At 35.2% G+C, this 19890-nt stretch overlaps 1 protein-coding gene across 1 annotated transcript; it reads right to left on the bottom strand.

Moving 5' to 3' along the window:
* Positions 1-3916: 3916 nt before the first annotated feature.
* Positions 3917-19475, bottom strand: LOC134749386 (probable peptidoglycan muropeptide transporter SLC46). Its single transcript, XM_063684306.1, has 7 exons — positions 19256-19475; positions 18901-19161; positions 7959-8133; positions 6388-6565; positions 5564-5939; positions 4850-5090; positions 3917-4570 (listed from the first exon to the last, which is right to left on the bottom strand). The coding sequence occupies exons 1-7, from the start codon at positions 19401-19403 to the stop codon at positions 4510-4512; spliced, it is 1440 nt and encodes a 479-aa protein (XP_063540376.1). The 5' UTR covers positions 19404-19475; the 3' UTR covers positions 3917-4509.
* Between the last annotated feature and the right edge of the window lie 415 nt (positions 19476-19890).

Below are 19890 nucleotides of genomic sequence, written 5' to 3'. Positions count from 1 at the left end.
TTTATACGTCATAATTTCATAGAAGTTTGACGTTTAAAATAACACTGCGTGTGCTATCAAAATCGTTGCACTCATCTAACTGGTCTAACTTTAGTAACAATTCCTACAGAGGCCAGGGGAACCGGCCACGCATTTCTCAACCAATAGGGGATATTACTTAACATACTGTACCTTTAACAGGTTTTTGACTAGTTTTCAGAGATGATAAAATATGACATTGATGCATCAAGGCGGTTTGCTTACAGAGGACCTACCGGAAAACGCGAATCCGATAATAGTTATTTGTTATACAAGGGTGCAAAGTTGTATTTTACCCGCGAGTGTGGAATTGAAACGAGAAGTAAAATACATTTGCATCCGTGTGTAACACAAGACTTTTCACCTCACTATAGCAAGGAAAGTGCAACATGCAAAAAAACGGCTCATAAAAATAAGTATTTATTTGTACACATTATAATCATCATCAATATAGTATTATCATAATGTAAAGCCCGACCAGAAATATATGATGATTGTCAAGAGAGCGCTGTTATTCTCATGTATGTGGTGACAGTTCAGTTTAGTATGAAAAATTTAGTTCCAATGAAATTCCGCAACATGGCGCGTAATCATATATTCCTGGTCAGGCTTTAAAATTTTTGTTGACAGTGTCGACATTTCTGACGATGCGTTTTGAAATTGCATCGACTCAACTTGTGCGTTCAGAATTATATTCAACATCATTATCATAGAGTAACTTATACTAGAGCGGTACTGTCATAGTAAATTTTGTAACCCCAGTAAATTCACTGCCATCGTCGACACACTTTAAAACTAAAAATGAAGATTTATAAAAATACGATAAAATGTATTTAAATATGGATAAATTATTTTTTTTATTTGCATTAATTATTTTTATGATTTTTAACCCATGTTTTTTCACGGATATGCGTTAAAATTGTTAAATAACAAACGAAACCGTCAACGCCATCTATACGACAGTAGGCCAAAGCTAGTAGCGCCCTCTGAACGAGAATCAAATTTTCTTGATTTTCGAGGCACGTTTTTTCTTTGTCATTATAAAAAACAAATGTTTCTTATGGAATTTTAAGGTTTATGACTTAAAATCATTAAAAAAAGCTAAATTTGGTATTTTTTTTATTAAATTCTCAAACCATTTATTTAATGATAATGAATATCGAACGAACCATTATTATAAGCGTTTTACGTTTTGTTATCCGTCAAAAGCTACTTGAACGTCTTGAACACGCTCCAAAGTCAAATTACTTTCTCCACTAGTGGATAAAATGCGTGTTTCCCCGCTTGTTTTCAAGGATAAAAGACGGCTTTCCGAGCTAATGAGGGGAAATAGTTATTTGTTATACAAGGGTGCAAAGTTGTATTTTACCCGCGAGTGTAGAATTGAAACACGAGCAAGCGAAAGGATTCTATAGGTAAACCACGAGCGAAGAGAGTGGTTCTAAAATAGAATCCTGAGCGTAGCGAGTGTTTCAACACACGAGAAGTAAAATACATTTGCGCCCGTGTGTAACACAAAACTTTTCACCTCACTATAGCGAGGAAAGTGCAACATCCACAGGCGTTAGATCACCGTCATCACTGGAATCACTCATTTCTTTACGATATTATAACAAACTCTGGAAGTTGTGTATTTTTACGCGAGTCGGTGAGAAAAGGTTTTAAGTAAAAAAATTGTTGACAATGTTGACATTTCTGATGTATGAAATGTCAACGATGCGTTTTGAAATGGCATCGACTCAACTTGTGCGTTCAGAATTATATTTAACATCATTATAAAAAAACAAACGTTTCTTATGGAATTTTAAGGTTTATGACTTAAAATCATTAAATAAAGCTAAATTTGGTATTTTTTATTAGATTCTCAAACCATTTATAATGATAATTAATATCGAACGAACCATTATCATGAGCGTTTTACGTTTTGTTATCTGTCAAGCTACTTTAACACGCTCCAAGGTCAAATTACTTTCCCCACTAGTGGATAAAACGCGTTTTTCCCCGCTTGTATTGAAGGATAAACGACAACTTTCCGAGCTAGTGAGGGGAAAACATTTTATTTCCAAGAATGCCTCTTCATTTTACACAATACCTAAAAAAACCTAGAGTTAGTGACACATTGACTATTGGGCAACCAAAACAGTAATAATTACATTATATAGGTATTGTTCACTGCTTATTATCCTACCATTACGGAAGAAGTGAGAATTATTTTCTAAAAAGATCGGCACGAGAAAATTACAATGTAAAATAAAATGAAGGAGTGAAACTGTACCTTACGAAACTTCACCATCATGAATTCCGCTTCAATTGAGTCTGAATTTTCCTGGATTTTCGCGGACCAGAATACCGATGATTTTTGTAACTTGATTTAGACGTTGCTATCATTTTCAATTTACACAAACAAATTGATAAGTCACAATAAACATGACCCTATGTGTCAGTGTCAACACTGTCAACAAAAAATGCACTAAACATGACGGCACTGCAAATCCTGCTAGGTCGGCCAGGCAACGTCGCCAACGTCATAGAACGGCAACGCCGCACGCAACGTATTTGTACACGACATTTGTGACACACACATACGTAAAATTGATGAAAAGATTACGTTGATTTATGTATGATTTCTGTATGAAACAAAGTTTTTCTATTCATTTAGCGCAAACGAATATTCGAAAGTAGATAAATGAGCAAATATTTGTGTAGTAATAGTATGTAGTGCCTTAACTAAAGCCGACTGAATTGTGTATGAAAATCGAACCACCTTAAATATTTATTTTATTCTGTTTTTAGTATTTGTTGTTATAGCGACAACAGAAATAAATCATCTGTAAAAATTTCAACTGTCTAGCTATTACGGTTCATGAGGTACAGCCTGGTGACAGACAGACGGACAGCGGATCTTTTCTTCTCTCTTAGTAATAGGGTCCCGTTTTTGCCCTTTGGGTACGGAACCCTAAAAACAGGCCAAATGAGTATGTTTAACGCGCCGCTGCATGGGGGTGTCAACCCAATGGCAATTTTATCACTGATTTTCACTTTGGTTAACAACAATTTGTTCAATATAGTGATAATTAAACACTGGTTTTACAAAACGAAAATGTTTTGAACCTGTGATTTTTTTTTGCTACATATATGCCGCGGTATATTGATATATATACCACGTAACTGTCCAATTTTGAATGGGAAAATGCCGCAACCCATTAAAAGTTTATCAACTCGTACTATTATAAGCAAATGAAGACTGCGTAAACCGTTAGTAAATAGTAATCAAACCGCAAACCATCATACATAAATTTTGTGAGATTTGACTGAAACCACTTTTTCCCTATGTTTGCTGCGGGGTCCTTTATATGTATAGAGCTGTACTTTTTATTCGTTATATGTACATATCTGTCTATGAGTTTTCAAGGGGCATACCCTCCAAGAAAATGGACAGTTTCACGATATATATAGCATTATAACGTATTGTTACAAATTCATTCAAAATGTAAGGTTATAATGTTATAGGTATTGTTAGATTTATTAAATAAACGCTGGCATAGGTCTCACAATGTTATCACAGTTATTTGTACCGTCATCCCACGTCCGGTGTAAAAATATATTAGCTTATTCGTCAGATGACACCTAAAACTCATTAATTACCACCACAAGTTCATAGCCATAGTGAACAATTGTTTAATTATTTTTTAGTAGTTACTGAGTTTTGGTCGTCACCTGACGTTATATTAGAACGTACCTATATGTACTTGTATGTATTTTTATAAAACGCTAGCAACGCTCCGTTAATCAGTCTGCAGCGACGGAATATATATAGACGTGATATAGACGAAACTCTTAGTACAATAAATTACTTAAAAGCAGAGGAAAGGGACACGATGTATGCAAAGAAGTTGAAATCGTTCTTACTGAAAAAGCATATTATTCAGTCACCGATTTTGACACTGATAGTTTTGTTAAGTAAAGATAATTTTGATCTCTTAAAATTATAAAGCTAGTTAATTTAAGGAAATGTTTGCCATACCCTTTTAGGGTCCATTAGATACTACTATTTTGTAATAACTTGTTTTTACCATGGTGCAATAAATGATTATGATTAAAATTGTGTCTTGAAAAAACGGTCCTCATGACTGACACGGTATCACTGACATTTATCCCTTTTCCATAAATATACCCCGCCCGTAGCTTTGAATATTACCCAATGCACAATTTCCCGCTAATCTTGGCTAAAATAAAATAGTATACTTATGTCAAAAATATATGAGTTGTTAAACTGCGAGTAGTACTTATATCAGTTGAGTCGCTCGCGGCAAAATACATGTGGGGTCATTTTTGAGTTCTTGTCAGACTTCCATAGTATATACTTCTGTAATTTTCTTTCAGTCACCAATAATAAAGTAGACAATGCCAATCCATCCAGGGTTGGTTTCTGAAGCTACTCGCAAGATGCCAACATTCTGTGGTGATAATATGTGAAGTATACCTAATATTTTACAGCGAAACCTGTAATGGTTGGTATGGTGTTGAATCTGATTCATAGTACATGACGAACCTAAAACAATACAAAAATATAAATATTAATTTCGTAAAAACTTTGTTAATCACACAAGTAAAAGAACCAGTGAAAATGGAATTAGGAGATTCGACATAGATGGCGCCATAGAAATAAAATGCGACTAAAAACGGCGATATGACGCCATCTACAATGAACATTTTATTTCGAATCAAGGATATGAATTGTTACATACTGCCTTTATTGTGTGGTTGCAAAGGTTATAATTCATTTAACGTTTAAATCTTATAAATAAATAATCAATTAAATTCAACTCACCCCAGCATAACAACGCACACTGCATTAATGGCGGCGCTCAATACATAAAAAGCGCCCGGAAAATCGTGTATTGTAAAATTATAGAGTGTATTATATATCAACGGCGCTATTATCGGGCACACCGACTCCATAGTGCAGAGAAGCGCGAACACCTTTGCTATGTCTTCTAGCGGCACCATTTTTGACAAGAAAGATCGTATCAGCGGAGCCGATATGACTCTGATGAAAGACACTGATGTAACTGAAAAGATAAATGTTTTATTGAACCTGACTTAAATTGACTAAATTAAAGGTCTGATTTAAGTTGACAAGTCAAATCTGTGCTAAAGGGCCACATCAACACAATGAAGTCCAAGGCGCTATAGTTCAATCTCAATGATGGTTCCTTTTTATGTGAGTAATCCGATAATTAATGCCGAAGGGAACCAAAATACATATCAATCGCTTTCTCCTTGAGCTCATGGTGCTTCCACACGGAGCATGTAGCTTGCGCTTGTTGAGGAACTTGCACAGATTATATGCATTACGTAAGCAACGGTATACAAAAGTGTACGGGACCAGTAACTTGACCATATATACCAGCGCGAGCCACACGCAAATAACCCACGCGATCTGTGTGACGATTTGTGTGTATGCTTTTCTTGTGTTTAGAGCAAGTAAAGGCGCGGCCAGCGCGTACACTAAATTAGTAATTTAAACTATTGAAATACTTACGATACATGTGCCATGTAGTCACTGCAAACGTCTTTATTAAGCAATCAGCCACCGAAGAAATAAACGACACGATTGCCAGCGGCACATCACCCAAGCCAAGAGCGCGTTGAAAAATGTATATTCCCAAAATAGATCCCAAGAAGGCTATTAAAGTATTTGCCGCAGTAAACAGAGTATATTCCTTCATCGCCCAATGTAGCTTCTCTCTTGTATACAGGTAATCTAAGCTAGACGCCCCGTAGAGTATAAAAATTGTTAAAGTATTTGCTAGTGTGAGAAGGAAAATCTTAGCTCTTCCGTTGTTTGGTCGGCGCTTAAAGCATTCGGTCACCATTTCTTTGACTAGAAGAAAATCTAGGACAGAGCATAGTCCTCCCTGAAATCAAATCATTATTTAAGAAAGAAATACCTATCTAATATAGGTCATAGTTACTTAAGTATTTAAATAAAAACCGGACAAGTGCGAGTCGGACTCGCCCACCGAGGGTTCCGTACTTTTTAGTATTTGTTGTTATAGCGGCAACAGAAATACCGACATCTTCTGTGAACATTTCAGCTGTCTAGACTAGCTATCACGGTTCATGAGATACAGCCTGGTGACAGACAGACGGACAGCGGAGTCTTAGTAATAGGGTCCCGTTTTCACCCTTTGTGTACGGAACCCTAAAAAACGATTTTATTGCCAATGGATCTAAAACATGGCGCAATTTAAAGATAATCTAATCCTTACCAGAACATAGTCTTGACTCTTAATTTGAAACAGGCAATCGTTAAAAAGAAAGTAAACAATATTCTTATAAAAAATACAAAACATTTCCAAATACCTGTATTGCTCCTGTTAAAGACTCTATTAAACAGACATTTGTGAAAGCGTACGCAGCTACATACAGAGCCGTTACGATAAGTAGTAAGTACACATTGCCCACGTAGCCGAGGAGATAGGAACTCAGTATAGAACCTACGATGCTCCCGGCTGATATCGCAGCCTCCACCACTGTCATTCTGAAAGGTAAATAAAGAGCTGAGACTATGAAAATATTAAACCCACCATTATTAACACACAATACCAAAACGCCAAGCTATATTGTCAGGTGATAATCAAAATTTACTAATTGCAAAAAAAACAACCTTACGGTTCAATATGGCTATGAACTTGTGGTAGTAATTAGGGAGTTTTAGTTGTCAGCTGACGATATCATCTACTGCTGGGCACAGGCCTCCTCTCATGATGGTACATTAGGAAATCGATTATTAAAGTCCTCACGCTAGATTTCAGTACTGTTTTATCTCGTATCGTCGTACTATTTTTGTGTGTATAAGTATATTGTGCAGGTTTCTTCACGATGTTTTCCTTCACCGAAAACCACACCTTACCTTCCTTCCTTCTAGTTCCTTTTCCTTCACACAACAAGTGCGGAGTAATATTTCAGAGCAGGAAAATGATAAGCCCAAGAACTGTGTTCCAAACTGGATATCCTGTCGTTGTCAAAGCCATTCTATTGAGGCGCGAAATATTGACCTTACCACGTGACGTTGATCAGCTTGTGTATCTCTAGCTGCGGGGTTTTTCTCTTTACAGTAGCTCAACAGCTATTTAGGGAATGGAAAACACAGCGTTCCAATTACTAAGAAATCACCCTGAAAGACAGAAACAACGTAGCGTAAACACCCCAATAATCGACATGTTAAGACCCAATATTCGACACCTTGCTGTCAACTTTATTGCTATGACATTATGAATGAAAATGTCGATTATTGGAGCTGTGTCGGGCACTGGAGCCTCTACGTTAGCTATTCCAACGTATCGAGTGTACCGACATCAACGATAGAACATATTTAACATTAAATTCTTCATCATTCAAAATGACTTGGACAAGAGATCCAGCTTGAGTTAAAAACATCTTTCGCAACCGCCTGCATGAGACAAGTGTGGTAGACCTATAGATACCTATAGTAAGATGTTAATGTTCTTTCTAATAGCTATTAGTGCACAGTTATTGCATTAAATAAAACTTGCATACACTGCTTTTAGAATGAAGATAAACATACAGGCATATGCACATGCCCAAACTACTGGCAAATGATCCCAAAACCAACGTTAGGTACGTGTACAGTAGTCCACTGCGGCACACGCCAACGCCGCACATATAATATATCCGTAAGTCTAATATTATAAATGCGAAAGGATCTGTCTACTTGGTACGTTTTAAACCAATTTTAATGAAATTTGGCAGTTTTGTCATGTGGACTGTGGAAACCGTCACCCCTAGGTTGGGATGGATCCCGAATAGACCAGATATACTTCGAAAATCGAAAGAATGGCACTATTGGCGTGCGCGGCGTGTGCCTCAATGGATTTTACCATGATAGAACAGCCTTTACTAATCTTGTTTACCTAAGTGATCTCTTGTCTGTCGTAGTAATGTCACTGATATAACAATATGCTCCGGTTATCAACACAGTGAATCCTCCTGTGAAGGAAAATGGAAGCACCACCAATATGAACCACCACGGGCCATAAGCATCCAACATACTGTACACCACTGCCAACATTGATGTCACCGTTAAGCCTAGAAACAATTTTAGTTGGAATAAAATTAAGAAAATTCACTGAATTAGAGGCAACCGCCTAGCAGAGATTATTCGGCGATAAACAAAAATAAACCTTAATTGTATTACATTAGAGTTGCAATCCCAGTAATGACGCATAAGGCTTTACGCATAAGGTTTTTTGCTTGTTCTAGTTTCAGTTTAAAATAAAGTATTTTAGCATATTTTGTGTGTTTTGTATTTCATCAATCAATGGCCTTAAAGTCAATTGCAGACTATAGAAACAGTGTCAGGAAGGGCGACAACATTTTCCATGGCTGTGCAGGCCAATACGGGAGCGGCAAACACGCCCACAAAGTACAAGTAGTTTGTATTTCATAAAGTACATATAATATAGTATGTCTGTCAAACCTAATATTAGTAATATTACCTCGCGAAGCAGCTCGGTCTGAGAGGATGTACCTCGCTTGAGGCAGATGGCCTCGCAAGCGTTATCGTCGGACGTAGGTATTTAAGCCGTAGCGTACCTACTCGTATATGCCATATACTGTTATACACATGCAGCGCCCCAGGCATAGCAGGGCGCAACTCGCAATACGGCTCGTTCTGTGTATATCAACCTATTAACACTCAGTACCAAGCGCCCAATTTTCAATACAAAATTAACACACATAGCGTGTTCTTGGCGGTGAATGTGTTAACGGCAAAGGGTGTCCACTTGTAGAATGTTTGATGAATCACTACTAACAATAGTAAGCAAGAACAGGTAGCAGGTATGGAAATTGCAACTGTAACTGCATACTATTAAGTGTCATGATTGATTATCCTGTCCAAAGTTTTTCTGTCAAGTGCCAACAGTTGGCCCTTATCAGTTACATATAGCTAGCACAAGTATATCAAAGTCAAAATAGAAATAGGTAGTTTTTCTCGCATTCATAATGTGTTGTGGTTCATTCCTTCCTTGCCAAAAATTTGTGAACTCTTCGATTATTACAACCATACATTGAGCCTTAAAATAACATATACATATGTATATTATATTCGTATTTAGTCCTGGATAATTTTAACAGTGTAGTAGTCTCGATCGCTGGCCAATCTGACGCGAATTTAGAGTCGCCGAGATGAAAGAAAAAATTACCAACTGTCACGATGACATTCATATCTTTTTCGCGCGCCATATAACGCACATGTCGCTTTATGAACAATTTATGTTTTATTGAGTAATTCTTAGTTTTCCCGTAATAATCAATGCAGTTATACCTAAAAAGACGATATGCGGTGCAAAGTGCACATGGAAAGTGAAAGTTATAAAATATCGGAACGTAAGTACATTATCATCAGGAGATAATTGAAGCAGTCTTCATTTTCCAAATTCTTGCTACTATAAGGTGCTAAAAGTGTTCCCGTGGGGAAACTTGGAGGTGTGATACAATAGTTTATGTACTTATCCTCACTTTATTATAAAATACCTATACAATTTTGTATCTAGTTCTTATACATTCTCGTGTGACGAGTTTGTCTATGTCCTTGTTGGACATTGTTTAAGGGTTGACTTGAAAATACCCATATGTCGCGTGGCGACATGGTGTTATGTTATCTTTGTCCGTGGGACATTCTGGGAGATGTTGGCTTAAAAATATCCACATGTCGCGTGGCGACATTGTGCCTCGTTCGTGGAACGAGGGTCAGATCTTTTTAAAATGACTTCAATTACTATGCTCATTGCATAGCAAGAAGCCCTTCGTCCGTGGGACAAGTAAGAGAACCGAATATTCAATAATAAAATGGAATTAAATATATGACCAGAAACACGTCATCCGTGGGATGATAATACACGAAATGTCTTTTAATAGCTAATTAATTTCTTATAATGACATTAGCAGCTGAGATTGACCTAACAAGAAACCCAAATATCTGGATCAAATTTAGCGCATCTTGTCACAGTCATGGACGGGGTCCTGTGTCATGTACATAAATATCAACTAGCTTATTCTAGTATTGTATGCTAATTAAGTGCTGACTTATTGTTTACAAATAATAACATTATTCTGGAAGCTGCTGGAATAAAATATTTGGATTAAGGTCTGTACCAAACACTTATAATATATGCTGAACCCTTTTGAGGCATGTCATTTTTATTATTCCTTTGCTAATCAAAAATTCTGTAGCCTTATCCAGAAGAGAGGCAGTCAGTAAATAAATAAGTGACTCAGTAGTGCACTTCATAGTCTTCATACCTACTCATATTATACTAATATGCAAAAGAATGCTATCAGCCTTTATAAGGACAAGATCCAGACAGCTGCCTTATTATGAAGATCAAATCTGGGGGTTCATGGCATATACTATTTTCATTAACACTTCTTACAAGCTTCCTATAGCTTAAGCTTGTTTCATAAATTTCATAATATCATATTGTTAGAACGGAATGTTTTTCCTTTTGCAGGCAGATTGGTAAATTGCCATACATGTTGACTAATACATTCCTTCTAATATCATAAGGAAAAATAACCCTTTAAGGGTTACTCAATTCAATTCAATTATAAATATAAATACTAATTTATTTTAGCCACTCTCACAAGAAATATAAATATCACAACAAATTATGATAATATTTCTTATTCTTATTCTTGATATGTTCCCGGATAGCCCAGTCAGTTGTGCATTAAAATTTTTAGGTTCTCAAAGCCCAATTGCCTTTGATGAAAATAATCAAACATGACATAATTTCCATTTCCTTCAGAAATATGAATTATATATTGAATTAAATCAAGAGTTTATTCCTCCTTCAAATTACAGATAATGAACAGTAAGTTGTATAAAATACAAAACTGTAGGTGAACAAGGGTACTTACAATACCAAAGACTATACATAGAAAATTTTAATCAGTCAGCCATTGGATGGATGTCTAATATCAATAAATTATAAATTCTGAGCAAGTCCAAAGCTCCAAACTCTCATTTATTTAAATTATTTACCAAACTTTTGGGCCTTTTATATTTATAAAGGCAAGGCAAATTGTGGCAACATTTTTCCTACAATTGCTTGGAACCCTTTCACAAAATGGTAGGGTTCAATTTAGCACGAGCTCAGATTTCGATACATTTGTGATAAGGAAATAGAAATTTAATGGATATGTAAGTAATATTAAATAGGTAGGTAGGTTATATAAGTAGGTAGGTAGGTAGATAATAATGTAGGTTTATAGGTATTATGCAATAGTCATATCACATTTCCCAACATTTAAACATTAGTGTCCCCGTTACATGGTATTGTTTGGTTTTGAAGGGTCTACTAACTTTAAGCCTAAGACATTAAATAAAACAACATTATTAGTTAGGTATGTACTAAAAAGATTCTTATCCAAAGTGTTCGAATGTTTGATACCTCTTGGTACTGTAAAATTACTTTAAACGGTTGGGGGATGATGATGATGATGGACCTGATGAAGACAATTATCGATAATAGAGCTGAGATGGAAAAAAGAATTGGATTCCAAAAAGAAAAATATGCTTTATGCCATAATGAGCAATTCCTATATATTTTTATTTTATTTGTAATGATATAATTAATCAATTATATTTATATAATCAGTAGTGAATTGAAATAATTTCACAAATACAATAAAATTCACAACAAATCATATTGTTGCATTTCATTTATATCGTTTTTTATATACTTTCTGTATGAATATGTTCAGTATAGATCAAACAGAAGTTGGAAAGACCTTTTAGCAGTAAGACTGTCCAAACTGATCTATGAAGTTATTTGTGGCATTTAACAGAGCATTTGAGACAAACTTTCTGTTCATAATAACTCATAATTATGATATGTAATGAGAATAGTCATTTTCTGTTTTTCATTGTATTTCGGATTCTCAAGGCTAATGCTTGTTGTAATTGATTCATGGCTTTTATTATGGAATTATGCAGGAAACGCCACAGACCGATCCACATACATATGTGGTGGTAATTTCACACATTTTCAATATAATAAGAATTTATATTATCTGAACCAAATTATAGGTTGTTTCGGTTCAAATTGCTTACTTACTAACTCATTTAGAATCTTTTGTCAGATTCAGTAGGTAGTGGTTGAGAAATACTAGAACAAATAATTGAAAGATATGATTCTTTATCTCTAACAGCATCACCTTTTTATATTCCTAGATGTATATAGACATTAAATAAAATATATTAAAAGACAATGTGAAACTTGTTTTAGATAGGGAAGCAATTTAGAATATTTTAAGTGTAGGATGTATTATTTATATTACCCCTTATAGCATAGTAAGTGACTATTACTTACTTAGCTTAGTTAAGTGGTTACTTAACAACTTTTTAAATAAGGGTGCTTAAATCCCTTTCAACATAAGCTATCTAATGTTTAATCACTATGTACATTTATTAGTACTATTGTTGAAAGTTGTTTAAACAACTCCAAGCATGTCCTAATCTCCCAAGATACACCAGGTCTGGGAAAAGAAGAGTGGTATTCAGACTTTAAAATATGGACATGATACAATCTATTACGCTTAATTGCGTGAATGTGAAGCAATGAGTGTCTTCTTAAGGGTGTATGTTACAAATAATAAATCAACTTGAGATTTTGAAAGTAAAATTACAGTCTTAGATATTTCATGTTTCAACAAATAATACAGTTCCTTTTATTTTTATGTTTATTTAAAACAGCAATACTCTTTAAAATCTTTAGAGAAGAAAAATTAATAATAAAGACTGCCACGCCACGTTTTTCCTTTACTGGGTGATGCCCCGAAAATATGACTGTCTAGACTCAATTTATTATTGTTTATGAATAAATAAATGAAATGAAATATGTATTTATTGGAATAAACAAATATAATATAAGAGAAAACTATAGCATCAAAATGTCTTAAAACCTTGTCTGATGTGTCTTAGACAAGCAACAAGAAAATAAAGGGTAGATAAATAGTAACGAATAAATATCTTATCTTTATCTTTGACAGTTCTCATGTCTTCTTTCTTTTATGGAGGCTTTATATTTATATACCGCAATATAGGTACATTATTACATATTTTCTTTACATTTTCTAATTATGATGTCTCACATTGGTCAAGATAAAGATCATAGTATATGGGTAGGTCTCACCAGTGAACATAATGTTTTAAGCATAAAGGGATGCTCCAGATAACTACTCTGTTACTGTCTGCTGCTCTTGTTAGATATGAATTATCTTTACATCAAAACTCAAAACTCTTATCTTTACATGTCAAAACTTTGAACGCAGTAAATAAATCTCTGATTCTCAGAGTATGTACCCATTAAAGTAGTATATGTTCAAAACCTAATTTTATTATTGGTAATTCTCATGTAATTGGTCGGAGAATTTTTTTTTAAATTTCTCTGCTTTTTGCCAGGAAACTCAAAAGCCGATTTTGATATTTTGAGATTTCTCATAGCAACTTGTTTATTTAGCCTTAATTTTAATTTTTTTATGGAATATAGAGATAGGTATAGGTTTCCATGATAGATAATATATACATATTCTTGCCAAAAATACAAGTGCTTGTAGATTTTTGAGACATTTATTTTTACAAATTATTTAATTATCTTCTCTAAACATCTACACTGTTAAAATTATCCAGGACTAAATACGAATATAATGATAGGATTAAACGAACTTACCTGAAGTGAAGTTCAATCCTGATTATATGAAGTATTTAGTCCTGGATAAGGGGTATCCCCACCCTCCTCGAGTAACCATGAATCCATGGTTACTTCCCATTTAGTGCATGAATACTCTAAACTATATGAATGTCATCGTGACAGTTGGTAATTTTTTCTTTCATCTCGGCGACTCTAAATTCGCGTCAGATTGGCCAGCGATCGAGACTACTACACTGTTAAAATTATCCAGGACTAAATACTTCATATAATCAGGATTGAACTTCACTTCAGGTAAGTTCGTTTAATCCTATCATTATGTATTATTATCACACATACCCTGACAAATCAGATTTGGACAACATAGGAAGACCAGACCATATTATTGGTGCCGTCAAACTTTTTGAACAACTGACCCTTGCCTGTAAGTTTTTTTTAATCCTATCATTATTTGTACGACAGAGATGGAAATATTATTTATATATTCGTAAAAACTAGTGTCCACACCAATTCTTGGGATTATATAGTTAACGGCAAAGAGCCATGCCTCGTTAGCTGTTCTCCCGGTGGTAAAAACCTGGGACAATGCGAAGAAGATGAGATGATGAGAGATGGAAATACATCAAAATAAATACAGTACCGTACCAGTATGGAGGAGGCCTATACCCGACAGGGGTCCTTAATTTAGTAAAAATGAAAAACAATAATATTAGAAAACTTTTACTATGTAAAACTATTTAAGGAAAAATAAAGGCTTAAATAAATATAATATATAAATAAATAAATACAGTACACTGTTCAACTAGGGAACAAATCAAATTATTTTATGAAATATTTTTTGATTTGTGTTTTTAAAGGCGCCTAGCCTTTCAAAGATAGTATACACCAGAGAATTTGTGACGGGTACCTCCATGGCCGGGTGGTCTAGTGGTCAGGACGTTAGCCACGTAAGCTGAAGACGCGGGTTCGATTCCCGCCTCGGCCCACCAGTGGACTTGGTCACTTTTTCTATAGTGTATGTTAACTATTACAGTTTATAATTTATATACAGTACACTGTTGTTATTACACTAAAATAAAATAAAAACGCCTTTTATTTCTGGGTAACAGAACACAAATATAAACCAACCTAAATTAGGATTAAACCTAATTTATATGTAAAAAATAAGCTACACCAGAACCCTCTCAAGAGATATAGCCTCTTCCAGAATTTTCCACCTCTCTCGATCTTGGGCCTCCCATACCCAGTTGCCCCTTGTCGGAGCAGCGTGCCAATGGCCATCTTCTTTTTCTAGTTGTTACACTGTTGTACTGTATTTCCGTCTCTGTCTTGGGACTTACAGGCAAGTTCAAGAAGTTTGCCAGCACCTATATCTCCCAAAGCAGGTGTTATTCAGTAAATCAAGTATAGCCTGTGTTCATCCCAAGGGCTTCAGTTTTCAAAATGTCATATTTGACTAAGATTTGTTAGTATTAAACTAGTAGATGTGTGCAAGCCACACAGAATATCAAGATTATATTCATGTCTATACAATTCACCCTCCAAACGCTATTATAAACCCCAGAACAAATTAGTTAAGCCACATTTACTTGTATATTTATTTATAGATACAATATACAGTTTACAATCTGGATCTATATTTTTAAAGGAGATCTAGATTCCAAACAAAGAAAAAATCCACAATCTACACCATATTAACATCAAATTGCTCTAACATGGCTAAAACTGGATTGATGATTCAACAACATTACTCCAAGGCTCTACCGTTGTTTTGTTTTATATTACTTTTTAATACAGTTGCTCAAAAAGTGGTACTTTTTGTGGCTGCGTAGCGTGCGAGAAGCTCAATTTCTCGAACTAGTGCTTTTTACTTTTTAGTTCCAAACTATATACTTTCGAAACGCAGTTAAAATTGAATTTAGCGCGGAGCAGGTACCAGGGCCTCATGAGTTATGAGGAGGTGTCGTTGACCAACCCGCGCCGGGCCCGCGGCGGCCGCGGCCGGGGCGCGCACGAGTATGAAGGTATCGCGGGCTGCAGCAGCTCGCGTATCTTAGCTGTATAGGTACTTTTGGTTTTGGTTTGGTTTGGTGGTATGATTCTACTAATGATATATTAATTTATTATTTTTTCGCAATTGTATTAAAAAACGTCGTTTACAACACGTGTGAAATGTCTTTTTACCACTCGTACCGAGTCTTGCCACTCGCTTTCAGCTCGTGGCAAGATACCTCGGTACTAGTGGTAAAAAGACATTCTTTTCACACTAGTTGTAAAATGTACTATTTTATATCACATAACAGGGGCAAGTGGCATATCAACTGGATACACTTATGCCATAACCCCTCGAGCGGCAAAGCAATATTTTAAATTTTCGCGCCGCGCGGCGCGCAGCCGCAATGCGGCGTGTTTTCCATATTAAAAATGGCGGCCCGCCGCACGCGCGGTTGTCAGAGAGCGTCCCATTCGAGGTAGCTTGCCGCCCGAGGGGATAATAAAATGGGTGTGTGTGGTCTTAATGAATCCTTGCTGTGTGTCACTGTCATGTTAATGTAAGATTAAGCTTGGAGACACACTTGGCAGTATTAGCAGTTATATAAAATTTCATTCTTAGCCTGGAAATAGGCACATGGATATGATGGATACTTTCATTCTTCCATCCAGCAGTTTGAACCATATTAGTGTTGCTAGTATATTATAAAATTTCTAGCGGAAGCCGCTCGACCCCAATTTCAAAGGAATACCGCAAATCGATGTACAGGTTAGCCGTTTGGCACACACATACTAGAGGACAAAACAAATTTTTTGACCCGCAGTTCCTAAAAAAATTTCGCTGGGGGGGGTGGTAAAACACTATTTTTTGTATGGAAACTTTTTTTTTCCAAAACCTATCGAGTGTGGCATCATACGAAAGGGCTTTTTGAGGTGATTCTAAAAATATATCACATCATTACATCTCGGGCATTATTTTTTAATTAATACAAAAAGAATTTTCGAAACATACCAAGTTTAGGCTCCTCCAGACACGTTATGGCTGATTTTTTTTTGTACAATATACCACAAATGATACGTGATATCCTCATGTCTAAACCCAAGAAAGCAATTTTAAAAATAATATCATTAACATTTTTTTTTAATTTTTCAATTTTAGAATGTGACACGTGTGTGACACAGTTCTACTTCAATACCTATTTCACGAGACTTATGGAACTATACTGCAGATACGGTACATATTAATCATAAAATGATACGTAATATCCATATATCGAACGGGAAATACCTCTTTAACCCTTTAACTGCGCCTTTTCATCAGTTGGTATAATTTGTTTAGTTATTGACACAAAATATCAAGGTTGTATCCTCCAGCTACGATATACCTTACTGATCGAACCCCAATGTTCAAGTACGACTATAAAAAATCCAGACAAATTGTTTGTTTCCATTCCAACGAATCCCAAAAAAAGAAAAATGTGTTTAAAACTACCGCGAACAGACCCAAAGAGCATTTTAGCGCATACAAATGTATTGTGAAGACCACTTCGATGTAAGTAATATTTAACTGTAAATAAATATGGTAATTAAAGCAGCGGATTTTCTTATTTAACGAAACAAGATCTAGGTATGTAATGTATTACTATACATACAAATACAAACCGTTTATTTACCAAATATTTTACAAATTGACATCACAGGTTGAACTAAACAAAAAAAAAGTTAGATTTTACAATTAGGCTAATATCCATCGGCCCCAAACTAGGCGCAGCCTGTATCTCGGGAACCGTACATAACCTCATAACATAGCTCTTTCAGCATTAGTAGGTAGTTAGTAGCATACTTTTTCTTTCAAACTAAAGTGCAGTATGGAGATACTATTCTCGTCATCGTATTCTATATATATAAATAAAATAAATAAAAAAGCCTTTATTTCCAAATTTCCAATTTTACATTAAAAGTTTTTGCGTGTTGTTAGTGATTTTCTTATAGCTAGTAGTTAGTGTTAAGTTTATGTATGTTATTTACTAATTTAATTTAATTTGAACCCCTCTTTGAGTGGAGGCCTCCTCCAATTCTCTCCATTTTTCTTTCCCTGCAGTTTAATTTAAATTTTCAATGTTTTCTCTGTTTTAATGTCATTTTGTAGTATTTTTCTGCGTTCTTCATTTGTTTTGAAATTGTTTTTTTGTTTAAGTTTCTGTTGTGTAGTTTTTTGTTGTTTAGTTTCGCTAGAATTACTGCTTAGAGTGTTCTTTCGTTGGAGGGTTGCGGTCATAATTCTATAATTCTATATATATATCGTCGTCGAATTCGTATCATCGAAATCGAAATGTTCGTAAATAAACAATTTCTACGTATACTCACACAACTGTTTTTACATTTCTAAGTTACGCAGCATAGTAATCCGGATTATCTTTAAAGAAAAGTGCAACCATTAATGCGACTATGTCTGGTAGGTTGCCGCTATCAGCTTTCACACATTTCGGCTCCATTTTGAGATTCTTATGAATATTGTGCCACTAGATATACGGATAAATCGGATTATATCAGAAAACTGTGGAACAATAACTAAAATTAACTAAATACAAATAAAACAGTTAAAACACTCAAGACAATCAAGAACGTTTACCCGCATGTGACATCATCTAAGCGTTGACCAATCACAGAGTGTTCACGTCCCTGATGAAATTTCAAAAAATATTAAATTTTCTTTCGTTTACTTTCCAAAAAATAAAAATAATTTACATTAAAATATAGTGAAATATACTTTATTAGTTTATTATCTTTCAGGATGACAGCAATTCGTTATATGTTTTTAATGTTGTCAAATACCCACATATACATTAGTAATGATATGATATATTTTTAGAATCGCCTCAAAAAGCCCTTTCGTATGATACCACATACAATAGGTTTTGGAAAAAAAAATATTTTTTTCCATACAAAAAAAATATGTTTTACCGCCCCCCCACCCCCCAGCGAATTTTTTTTAGGAACTGCGGGTCAAAAATTTTAGTTTGGCCTCTAGTATGTGTTTGCCAAACGGCTAACCTGTACATCGATTTGCGGTATTTTTATACGAACGGGTTAGACTATTCATGAAAAAGCAGCTATATTATATTTGAGGAAACTGGATGCTACTTACCAAGCAATGGCCAGACAACTAAGGGTTTCCGGCCATGAGTATCAGACCATACACCTAGAAATAGGGAAAGGACAGCAGGAACTAGTGCCTCTATGACTGTCCTCACCATTGAAATAAAAGTTGCATATTTCTGGACTTCCTCCTCCAGCTTGCGAGTGTCATTTGTTTTGTCTGGTAGTAGAAATCCTTTACATTCGTCTTTACTATAATTAAGAGTATGTACGCAAGTACGATATAATAGAATGTTATTAATAGCAGTTCCTATAAACAGAAAAATAATGTTATTAATAAAGCGCACGTTTATTAATTTATTTCGTTTCTACGAGATAGCTTGGTAAATAAAAACTAGTAATACCTGAAAGAGCTATGCCCATTAATGTTAAGAATAAAGGCACTTCCATCGTAATCTTAAATGGTCTACCGGGTAGCTCACTAATGGTATTTGTAGTTCCACTGGCCTCTAACTCATTTACACTACTTGTTTCATTATTATTTACAGACATTGTTTTTAAAGCAACAATAAATTTACGTAATTACTTGTTATCTAATTTATGGAGTATCATCTAACTAATCATCACAGTGATTATTATTTGGTTCATAATTATTCATAAGTCAAATTGACAGCTGAAGCTGAGCTGACAGTAACGTCAGTAAACAAAACCATAGATCGTAGGATCCTATAGATGAGCTATACGCGTGCGTCCGTAAAGGCGAACATGCAATGCTAAGAATATGCAATGCGACAAAATGATTGGTCGGGTTATTTGTTGCCCACCTTAATGGCTCCTCTTGGGCCCCTCTACATGATGGCCCAGCGTAGACCAGTCCAAGGGACGCATTTAGAGGGAGCAAGTGATATTGCTATCTCATTTCACTGCATAGCTGCGTCCCTTGGACTGGCCTTCGCTGGGCCATCGTGTAGTCCATAAACCATACTAAATTTACGGTGGAGAATTAAAAAAAAAGCGAGACAAGGACAAACAATAATAG

Source organism: Cydia strobilella, chromosome 18, assembly GCF_947568885.1.
Source record: "Cydia strobilella chromosome 18, ilCydStro3.1, whole genome shotgun sequence".
In the NCBI taxonomy this organism is placed as follows: domain Eukaryota; kingdom Metazoa; phylum Arthropoda; class Insecta; order Lepidoptera; family Tortricidae; genus Cydia; species Cydia strobilella.
Note: the sequence above shows the minus strand (reverse complement) of the source record. Positions and strands in the feature narration are given on the sequence as shown.

What these genes read in the sequence shown, in the direction of transcription:
- LOC134749386 (XM_063684306.1), bottom strand. Translation starts at nt 19,403, where the DNA reads ATGTCTGTAAATAATAATGAAACAAGTAGTGTAAATGAGTTAGAGGCC. An exon ending in AATGGGCATAGCTCTTTCAG is followed by an intron (nt 19,162 to 19,255) that starts GTATTACTAGTT and finishes TTCTGTTTATAG; the next exon opens with GAACTGCTATTAATAACATT. An exon ending in ACAGACAAGAGATCACTTAG is followed by an intron (nt 6,566 to 7,958) that starts GTAAACAAGATT and finishes TTTACCTTTCAG; the next exon opens with AATGACAGTGGTGGAGGCTG.